The sequence below is a fragment of the Antrostomus carolinensis genome, unplaced genomic scaffold (assembly GCF_000700745.2).
Source record: "Antrostomus carolinensis isolate BGI_N321 unplaced genomic scaffold, ASM70074v2 scaffold12280, whole genome shotgun sequence".
Classification (NCBI taxonomy): domain Eukaryota; kingdom Metazoa; phylum Chordata; class Aves; order Caprimulgiformes; family Caprimulgidae; genus Antrostomus; species Antrostomus carolinensis.
The window spans coordinates 7,491-18,388 of record NW_010290580.1 but is presented as its reverse complement, the minus strand read 5'-3'; the positions used below and the strand labels follow the sequence as shown (position 1 = coordinate 18,388).

The 10,898-nt window shown below is 39.2% G+C and overlaps 1 protein-coding gene across 2 annotated transcripts in view; it reads left to right on the top strand.

Annotated features, from left to right (window-relative positions):
* The window catches only part of HMGCR (3-hydroxy-3-methylglutaryl-CoA reductase), a 15,481-nt gene that overhangs the window by 4,364 nt on the left and 219 nt on the right, over window positions 1-10,898 (top strand). The window contains exons 6-18 of one of the 2 annotated variants that reach the window (XM_029086426.1): window positions 104-210; window positions 633-749; window positions 1,240-1,391; window positions 2,245-2,489; window positions 2,630-2,802; window positions 3,256-3,450; window positions 4,052-4,210; window positions 4,353-4,510; window positions 5,587-5,692; window positions 6,714-6,884; window positions 10,048-10,188; window positions 10,285-10,443; window positions 10,752-10,898. The exon at window positions 10,752-10,898 is cut by the window's right edge and continues 4 nt beyond it. In XM_029086426.1, the coding sequence (XP_028942259.1) occupies window positions 104-210; window positions 633-749; window positions 1,240-1,391; window positions 2,245-2,489; window positions 2,630-2,802; window positions 3,256-3,450; window positions 4,052-4,210; window positions 4,353-4,510; window positions 5,587-5,692; window positions 6,714-6,884; window positions 10,048-10,188; window positions 10,285-10,443; window positions 10,752-10,898 (2,030 nt within the window). The remainder of the gene's footprint in view (window positions 1-103; window positions 211-632; window positions 750-1,239; window positions 1,392-2,244; window positions 2,490-2,629; window positions 2,803-3,255; window positions 3,451-4,051; window positions 4,211-4,352; window positions 4,511-5,586; window positions 5,693-6,713; window positions 6,885-10,047; window positions 10,189-10,284; window positions 10,444-10,751) is intronic. The other variant, XM_029086429.1, reaches the window with a different exon arrangement.

Genomic DNA, 10,898 nt, shown 5'->3' with positions numbered 1-10,898 from the left:
GCTATAATTTGCAGTGCCAGTTTAATGGTTTCTGCAACACTTCTTGAAGTATATAGAAAGTCCATTGCATATTAAAATGTTAAAAAGTTGTCTTTTTATGTAGGTGTACGACAACTTGAAATTATGTGCTGCTTTGGCTGTATGTCTGTTCTTGCCAACTACTTCGTCTTCATGACCTTCTTTCCGGCTTGTGTGTCCCTGGTATTAGAGGTAAGACCAAGACAAAATCAAGCTTAGTATTCACACCCTGTGCTTCTTGTAGGCTGTGCATTCCTTCACAGAGTTACATGCCACCATGTTTGTCGTCCTTTCAAAGTGAACAGAGGGAACATGCAAAAAGAGTTACACTGGCTCAGCTGATAACAGTAACTTGTTGATGCTGTGCTAAATGAGTCGCTCAATAGTATGATCTGTGATCTAAAGCAGGGTAAACAAATTACGTTGTAAATTATTGCCTCTCCAGTGTTTTTCACTATTTAAAGTCTAACGTAGGCTGAACAGTAGATTGTAGGCTAACTCTTCTCTTGGTGATTTCTTAATGGTCAAATAAAAATACAATGTTGAAGCTCACTTGTTGGTTCTTCTAATATGTACTAAATAGGACCTATTTTAAAATTTTGTTATTTTTGCAGCTTTCACGAGAGAGTCGTGAAGGGCGCCCGATTTGGCAGCTGAGCCATTTTGCTCGTGTTCTGGAAGAAGAAGAAAATAAACCAAATCCTGTAACACAGAGGGTCAAAATGATTATGGTTTGTGGCTCTTTTTCACTTGTAGTTATGCAATCAGTAAGGTGTCCTGGTACAATGAAAAAAGCTTTTGTTTTCTATAGACTTGCATTCTGCATCCCATTAGTCTAGTTTACCATGGTAATTTTTAATAACATCCTCTGTATCTACACCTAAAGTCTTCCTGCATGTGCCATTTCTGTGCCAAACACTCAGGGCTTTTTCATGTGTACTAATTCTCTCCCTCTTACCCCTACAGTACCCTCAGCTTCCTTTGCTTATTAACTGAGCAAGAGGAAGGATGTGGTGGGGCAGATTCAAAGCTGGGAGTGTTAAAACAGGCCAAAAAGGGTGTTGATGGGTGGTGTGGAAAATCAGCCTTTAGCTTTAGACTTTTGAGGCTTGGGAAACTAACAAACCTAACAAAAAAAAAAAGGTTTAATCTGAGTAGGTTAGATCATAGTTACAGTTGAAAAATAATAATTTGTTTTGTTGTTTTGTGTTTTTAATACAGTCACTGGGTTTGGTTCTTGTTCATGCCCACAGTCGTTGGATAGCAGAACCAGCTGCTCAAAACAGTACTGTAGAAAATTCAGTGGGATTGGATGAGAATGCACCAAAGAGAATTGAACCTAATGTTTCATTATGGCAGTTCTACCTTTCTCGGTAGGTGACTTCACAGAAGAGAAGTGTGTTTCCTTGATGAGGTTGTATTCTCCAGTGCTGCCAAGCTGTGGTCCTAGGGTACAACACTTGTAAGTTTGCAGATCTGGCCGCTCTTGGATTTCTTGGAAATAGAGGTGACATTTCATAAGAAGTATTTCAATATTGTGCTATTTGTCCAGTCTCCTTGAAGTAATGAAGAACATGACCAAGAACCATGCTTTTACTGAGAAAGGCTGGAACAGATAATCCTTGAGGTCCCTTCCAACCCGTGATTCTGTGATCAGGAACCAGCTGTCCTGTGTGCGTTAAAACTCTGTCTTTTCACATTAGCACTGAAACCTTTCAGAGCACACTGGAAAATAAATTTTCTGACTGCACTAGAGTAATTATTTTCCTTCAGCTCAACTGAAGTTGACTTCTGAAAACTCAGAACTGTCTGTTTATAGGGTTTCCCCCCTACCCCTGCACCTGCTTAGCAGTTCAGCTTGCATCATAGTAGTCACTATTGGTAGAGGATGATAATTGAAACTTTCTACTTTGTCATTGGGAGACAGATGTTAAATCAATTTGGTGTAGCTGGTAGTGAATATTTTACAGTCATTTGTCTTACTGGGCTGCTTTTTAAGATGAAGTAATTAATGACATCTGAAAATTCTTACATTGTTAATAATACAAAGAATTATTTCTCCGCCTTAAACTAGCATACTTGAATGTCCTGGTAGAAGATGTCTTTTGACTAATCTCTGCAACTGATGAAACAATTATACTTTCTAAAGCAAAGAAATGTCAAAATGCTGTTCTACACAACAAATTGCATATACCTTGTATTTACTTTTTGATATGTCTGTTTTAGAATGGCCAGTATGGATATTGAACAAGTAATCACTCTTGGATTAGCCCTTCTCCTTGCTGTCAAATATATTTTCTTTGAGCAAGCAGAGACTGAATCCACGCTTTCACTGAAGAATCCCATAACATCTCCAGTGGTGGTACAGAAAAAGGTCCCTGAGAACTGTTGCAGGAAGCAATCGGGACTTACCAGGAACAATCAGAAATCTAACACAATAGAAGAAGTTTTAGTTCCCAAAGACGGAAATGGTAATTCTTAGCATTTTAAAGTCTGAGCTTATTCCTGAATATTTGGAACAAATAGTGCAATCTGCATTACCATGTTGTATTTGGAATCAAAACTTTAAGAATTTTGTAAACCAAAGTTCATTTTAATTCTCTTTATGCAGCTGAAGTCATAAAACCTGTATTATCAGAGTCATCAACCAAAACTACGTTTGTAGTTGGCAGTTGCAACCCTGTGGAAACTTCTTCATTTCTTAATGGAAAAGAGGAAGAAATTGAGTTACCTAAAGAACCACGTTCTATTGAAGAATGTGTTCGTATACTTGGAAATGCAGAGGTATGGAAAAATAACTTTTTAACCTTTTCTGTGACATCTGATTTAAGGATTCTTGCAGTTCATTTTTCATCTTTTAAATTATCCTATTAGTTGTAATGAAAAACTATGAAAACTGTAGAAAACTATGTGGTTTTAATAACTGGGGTAGGGGATCACAACTAAAACGAAACCGTTTTGTAAGTCACTTCTCCAGTCAGTCAGAGCTGGAGGGTAGCAGCTTCATCATTCATGACATATCAGGCCTTTGAAGGTTCACATGTACATTTGTAAATCGATATCTGAGTAAAAAAGTTTTTGCTCATATCCTGACCTACTGTAAAACCTGACATTGGTAGTTGGTTCCTTTAGATGTACTCTGATAATGTCAAAGTAACGTTGTTACCCTTTTTTCATTTGGAAACATTTAAAAGGATTTTCACCAAGAGAATCTTTCCCCACCCTTTACATTTCCAGAAAGGAGCAAAATTCCTTACTGATGCTGAGGTTATTTGCTTAGTTAATGCTAAGCATATTCCTGCATACAAACTGGAAACCCTGATGGAAACTCAGGAGCGAGGTGTATCCATTCGCAGACAGATGTTATCTAAGAAACTCCCTGAACCTTCATCTTTGCAGTATCTTCCTTATAGGAACTATAATTATTCTTTGGTAAGTAAAAAGCAGACAAGCAAAACTCAGTGTAAAACCATTTTCCAAATACATGACATACATGCTCAAAGTGATGTATATGAATTAACAATGAGTGTGGTCAAAACTGATGTAGAAGAAAAAAAAAAAGGCAAATATAAGGCACTACCTTTTATTTCTCTTGATGTTTTTAAACCTAGGGAGCTGAGTAAGTGTTGCAGCTTACACAAAAAATATTTCCTACCAAAGTATGCAGCTGCCTTATCTCAGAAATGCAGAATTCTGCTAATACTGAGCCTGAGTTCAGCTGAGTGATAATGTTACCTTGTGTTCAACTTAAAATGGAAGTTTATTTAAAATTAATTTAACAGTATTAGGTTGGTTTTTTATAGTGCTTAAGACTTAATAAGATACAGCTATCAACAGCCAGTACTGTTCAAGTCCAGTGTTTGACAGACGTAGTGTAACTGTTAACTTGAGGCAGGAATTTGTTAGTTTATGGGTAGGGTTGTGGGGTTTTTGCTAAAATACCTTGTTGTAGTCACAGGCATAGTATGTAACATGCTGTACCACACCACTGTAGTGTAACCTTAATTGTATCCTTTTGTATTATTATTGTAAGGTTATGGGAGCTTGCTGTGAAAACGTGATTGGGTATATGCCTATTCCTGTAGGCGTAGCAGGGCCACTATTTTTGGATAACAAGGAGTTTCAGGTGCCAATGGCCACAACAGAAGGATGTCTTGTAGCAAGCACAAACAGAGGATGTAGAGCAATATGTGTAAGTATTGTTTGACTGGCTTGAAAAACTTCCTATATTTTAAAACATATTTGGGGTGATTTAAGGCATGTTTTTGACTTCCTAAAAACTAAAATTCATTTTCAGTAATCTTACTTTGTTTCACCTCTGCTTTGATTTTTAGCTTGGTGGAGGAGCAAGTAGCCGCATTCTGGCAGATGGGATGACTCGTGGACCTGTTGTAAGGCTGCCCACTGCTTGCCAGGCTGCAGAAGTGAAAGTTTGGCTTGAAAGCCCTGAAGGCTTTAAAATAATGAAGGAAGCTTTTGACAGCACAAGTAGGTTAGTACAATGGCTATTCTAGCCTTATTTCCTTACATAAGACTTCTGTGGATGGTAAAAAGTTCTTATTTGTGAGGGTTTGTTTTTTTTTTTTTTTGAGTACTGCAATACAGGAAATTATACACTGATTTTGGCTATCCCATGCAGTGTGAATCTCAGAGAACAAAGGTCACTCTGGCTATGTTCCAGGGGTAGTAATAAACTACGTTTTCCAGTAATAAGTGGTAAACAACTGTATCGTAGCAACAGATGTATTTGCATTGAGTAATACTTAATACATTATTTATTTTGTCTAAGCACTTAAAAATGAACATAAAAGCTTATTTGGATTTTTAGTAGCCACTATGCAAAAAACAATTCAAAGTCTGGAATCTGTCCTTTCAGATGATATTGCTAATGTTAATAATTAATTTTTGAGGTTCCAGAGAAAAGAGGATAAACTAATGCTAGATATGAAATGCTAAAAAAATAGTATTAAGTCTATTTCAAACCCTAGAGTTTTTTCTAAGACTGTGATTACCTGCTTTCTTAAGGAAAATTCAGAGAGAGATTTCCTTATTGACTTTGTTTCTGACCAATCTTAAAAGCGTCAGCCAAGGACGTACGTGTATTTCGGCCAGAATCAGCTCATGCTGCTGTTTGAATGCAGCATTTCACAGTTTTTGTTTGACTTGTGGAGCTTGCACTGTTGCTGAAGAAAGCATAGGTTTTGTCGTGCTGTAAAACTGACATAAGAATTTCCAAAGGCCTCATTTTTAGTTTATACCTGGTAGTCAGATGTTTTAGGGAATACAAATTAATTAAATTTACCTTCACACTTCAGGATATTTTATTTCATGAAGTCCAGGGGTAGAAAACATAAAAAGCCAGTGAATGCTTTTACAGTGAACACTTTTGAAGTATTTACTTGAGATAACTATGTGCATGGTAGCTGAAGATTTTCTCCTGTACTGAGGGGGGAGGAACACAGTGTAGGTAACAGCGCTGTCTGCAATGATTTACTGTCATTTTGCTGCTTAAAACTAAATAAATCTTTTCTCTTGAGGATTGTAAGTAACAGTTAAATTTTCTTGCAGGTTTGCCCGCCTACAAAAACTTCTCATCAGTTTGGCTGGTCGTAACCTTTATATCCGTTTTCAGTCTGGAACAGGGGATGCGATGGGAATGAATATGATTTCAAAAGTAAGGACCAGTCCCCTTAAGTCTTTTTAATAAATGTGTATTTCTTTTAAAAATAAATAAATTATAGCCAACCAATCTGTGACTGCCTGGCATGCAGAGACAGAAAGATAAGACATAGCACTGTTTGCAGTGCTATAAAATGATAAAAGTGTTTGACCTTGTCAAGTGTAAACAAGAATAGAATGAGAACGATAAAATAAAAAAGTAACTTTGTATTTTAATTTTATTATTATTATTTAGAGAAAGCATTCTTGATAATATGGAAGTTAAGCTGGTTGCTCTGGTTCTTTGGGCCAAAGATCATATCCAGCAGTAATTAATATGTTACTGTGTTGATCAGTTCCTTGCAAATAAAGGATTGGGAGTCTGGTGAATGGCAGCAGAGGGGTGTTCTCTAGTTTTGTTTCTTTGGCTTTGTTTTTATGCAAAATACGTGGAAGAACCTGAGACATGACCCATAGACTGGGGATAGCTTGTGCTGTTTGTGATTCATACGGATTGCCTATTGTATAAAGGCAATTGTATTATGTCTATCAGAAGCACGACATAAATGGGTCTGGTCATAGATGGGTACTAAATACAGCAGAGCTTTTGTCTGATTTCCTAAGGCAGTGAAGCTCTTTCCACTGCATCCAAAATGAATTATTTCATGCCTGTAGTGTTTGACTTGGTTCATGTTGTAGCTTAGTATGGTAAGCATATGCCCATGCACCTAGAATCACAGAATCACAGAATGTTAGGGATTGGAAGGGACCTCAAAAGATCATCCAGAGAGTCCATATGTACTGGGAAGAACCACTTATTCCCCATATAATTCATGAAGTGCTTAGAAAAAAGATAGTGATAATTGGGTTGGGTTTTTTTGGGTGTTGGTTTGGTTTTTTGTTTTTTTTTCCTGTTTCAGGTTCCTGAAATATGATCTGGTTAGACTTGATCTAATCTTGCTGTTCCACTGTCCTCGAGTAGCTTGTTTTGCAACCATAATGATATACTAGCTTTTTGTCTGTTTCTTTTCTAACAGGGTACTGAAAAAGCACTGGCAAAGCTGAATGAAGAGTTTCCTGATCTCCAGGTTATTGCGATTAGTGGTAACTACTGTACAGACAAAAAACCTGCTGCTATAAACTGGATAGAAGGAAGAGGGAAGTCTGTTGTTTGTGAAGCAGTCATTCCAGCCAAGGTTGTTAGAGAAGTAAGTGTCTGCTTTCTTTTACTTATTTATAAAAACGCATACATTTTACAAAACTGATACCTGTAAGTTATTTTCCAGGTAAGGATAAACTCCTACATGTATTTTCAGATACTCCTGTGAGAGAAGCCATTTTTCTTGACACAGTAGATTTTTTTTTTTTCCCTTTCATTTTCTCTTCTGACATAATGTGCATTTATTTAATGACGCATATCTAGTTGAAAGCATTCTGATTTTTACTTTTTACCTTTTAAAATTAGGCTACAGTTTGACATATTTTTTACACATGGGATTTTGCCTTTCATTGAACCCAGTCATTTTGATCATTTCACTCATTTGTTGTCTCTCGCACAAACCTGGCATTCTCTTCAAAGTTTATATGGCTCCTACTACAATGAAAACAGATAATCAGGTAAACCAAACAGATAAAAACAGATAATCAGATAAGCTCCTACTACAATGAAAACAGATAATCAGGTGCTTCACTTAGTTCCGAAGCTGCCTTAGCATCTTGTGTGACAAAGGGTAACCTTTATAACCAGTGCCAGTCCTAGCCCCTGGCAGACTTGTCCTACATCATAAGACCTGTCTTAGATGCTCTTCCCCTGGGCTCAGAAGACTGGCCATGTGTGTAAGACCAAATCCATTGCCTGTTACCTGGTTGTCAGCACTGCCCATGACAGACAGCATCCAGGGAGGAGTTTACTACACCATGCTCAGCATAGTCTTCCATCAGGTTGTTGAAGACTGTCTGAGTTGGTGCTTTTGTATTTGATAGGATTTTTTTGTTTGGTTGGTTGGTTGTTTTTCCCCAGTAATTTGTCCAGCTGTGATGGTTTTAGCTGCAGCCAGCAGCTAAGACCACTTGATCACTCACCCACTCCCCCCTGCCTCTGGTGAGGTGGGAGAGAGAAAACACAACAAAGGGTCTTAGGGGTTGAAATGAGGACAGGGACGGCTCACTCACCAGTTACAGTCATGGGCTAAACTGACTCGACTTGGGAAAGAAAAATCAATTTAATTTGTTGCCAGTCAGTCAGAGTAGGATAATGAGACATAACAACCACATCTTGCACCACCTGCCCCTGCCCCCACCCTTCCCTTCTTCCCAGGCTCCGATTACATTACTCCCGATTTCTCTACCTTTTCCCCCACAGGGGACAGGGAATGGGGCCCGTTGCAGTCAGTTCATCTTTGCTGCTCCTTTCTCCTCAGGGGACTGGCTCCTCGCACTCTCCCTCACTCCAGCATGGGGTCTCTCCTGTGGGCTGGGTCCAGGAACAAAGTGTTCCAACATGGGCTTCCAACGGAGTCACGGACTTTGGCAGGCGCAGCCCCTGGCTCCATCCTGGGGACATCCATGGGCTGCAGACAGGTCTCTGCTCTGGCGTGAGCGTCTCTGTGGTCTTCTGCTCTGGCATGAGCTCTTCACATAGTCACAGCTGCCCTCAGGCACAGCCTCTGGCTCCAGCCTGGAGTCCTCCATGGGCTACACATGGGTATCTGCTCCACCATTAACCTCTGTGGGCCGCAGGGGGATCCTGTTCATCTCCTCCCCCTCTTTGCTCACTGGCCAGGGTGTCTGTGGTTGTCTCTCTCACAAACCGCCTCCTCTCTGCTCCAGTTGTTGTTGCCTTTTGTTGTTGATATTCCTGACTGCTTTCTCTTGCCAAACCAGTTCTTCCCCCTCATAAATATGGATTCGCAGAGGCATTTCACCATTGCTATTGGCTCAGCCTGGGCTGGAGGTGGGTCCACCTCAGAGCCAGGGAAGCTTCTCAAAGCTTTTCACAGGAGCCATTGCTGTAGCCCCTTCCCATGCTGCCAAAAACTGCCCCTTCCACACACAGACCCAACACACCAATCCCTTTTGTGAAACTATATAAAGTTTTAGTACTAGTGTTCTGGGCAGAATTCTCCAGTGCAGCTACACCTTGTTTGAGAACTACCTCCTTGTTACTGATTCCATTTGATGGTGCCCTAGTTTTGTACTGGAAGAGATCCTTAAGACTTTTATCTGCACTCTACTGCTCGAGATTTTATAACTCTGACACAGCCTTTCCACCTTCCCAGCTATTCTCATTTTCAGACTGAAAAGTACTAGTTTCTCTGTGAGGAGTGAGTAAAAAGAATATTCTAGCATGTATTTGAGCACCCTTATTTCTAGGTCTTTCAGTTATAAACTTTCTAAAATTCTGGGTACAGAGTTGGACACAGTATGCAAAGTGTGTGTGCAGGCTGGATTTATACATTGATATAATTTATCTTTTGGGTTTGCTTCCTAGTAGTTTACTAGTTTTCACAATGTTTGCATTTTTACAGCTGATTCAGTGGCTATATCTATTATAACCCCAAGATTTCATTCCAGAGTAGTAATGGGGAGCCAGTCCTTTGGTAATGGGCATGGATAACTTTTAGGTAAAATTGGGATGTTTCTCACCAACACCCAACCATGTACATCACTACATTGACTTATATTGAACTCTTAATGCATATACTTTATATTTTTGTCAGTAGACTTTCTGCAGATCTCTGCAATCAGTTGCTATTCCTGCTACACTGGAATATCTTAAATTTTGCTCACAGTACTATCTTTTTTTTTGTTCTCTTTGATCATTTTTATACTAAATTCAATGTAAATCTCTTATCTGAAAGTTTCAAAATACAGTCAACAGCGTATAAATGTGCCACTTAATTTGATGTTGCTGTGCACAATGTTTATTTACCAAAGTAGCACAGTGGTTTGTGTATGACCTCTTCAGTTTAGCTCCATATTCTTACACAGAGCAAAACTGGGGAGGGTTTTGTGTCTGGAGGAATATTGCTAGCATGTCAAGGTGAATTAGTGGGATGTTTCTGCCAGGCTGATTTTGTTTGTTTCATTCTGAAGATAAATGAGAATTTGAAAAGCAGAAGGTAGCTGGTGAGCTTTTCTTAAAGGCCTGTGCACGTCTAAACCCTTTGCACTGACTTTTCCATTGTTATTTGGACAATGCAGCCTTCGTTTGAAAGGGCTCCTTTTGAACGAAGATAAAAGCAGGTACCTAGGACAATGATTGAGTCAGATTCCGCATGGAAGCAAACAAGGTGCGAGGGCTTATTAGCCATAAATGAAGCATTCTCCTGCCTAAGGAGTGGTGGAGTAACAGTGTATCACTTTGTCTAGGTCTTGAAGACAACTACAGAAGATATAGTTGAAGTCAACATAAACAAAAATCTGGTGGGTTCTGCGATGGCTGGTAGCATTGGTGGCTACAATGCACACGCAGCAAACATTGTGACAGCTATCTACATTGCCTGCGGTCAGGTAGGTTTGTTTTACACCAATTCAGGTTTTCTTTAGTTCAGTAATTCTTAACCAAATCCTTAGTTGAGTGTTTTGTTTCTCCTTCCTGATCTGAAGGATGCTGCGCAGAACGTGGGCAGCTCTAATTGCATCACTTTGATGGAGCGAACTGGTTCCACGAATGAAGACCTGTACATCAGCTGTACAATGCCTTCTATAGAAATAGGAACTGTTGGTGGAGGCACCAACTTGCTCCCACAGCAGGCCTGTTTGCAGGTATAAATCAGAATGTTTAAGGCAACTTAGCTTCTTAAATCAAAGCTCGCTTTCATGTTGTGTATATTGTGTCTGAGTAATGTTGTGGGAATGGGGGCTCTTGAAACATGGTGGATTTGACATTAAAATTTTAGAACTATCTAATGAATTGTTTTCATGTATCTAGTTTCTAAAGCTTAAGATACTTGGTATTAGGGAAACTTAAAGCTAGTTCATTGGGTGTGGTTTGGAAAGACTTGATTTAATACTAAATTTAGCATAAATTTACTTAGATTTCATAGCGTAATACTGCGTATTTTTCTCTCCAGATGTTAGGTGTTCAAGGTGCAAGCCAAGATAACCCTGGTGAAAACGCCCGTCAGCTTGCTAAAATTGTTTGTGCCACAGTGATGGCAGGGGAATTATCCCTAATGGCAGCTCTTGCAGCTGGGCATCTCGTCAAAAGCCACATGATC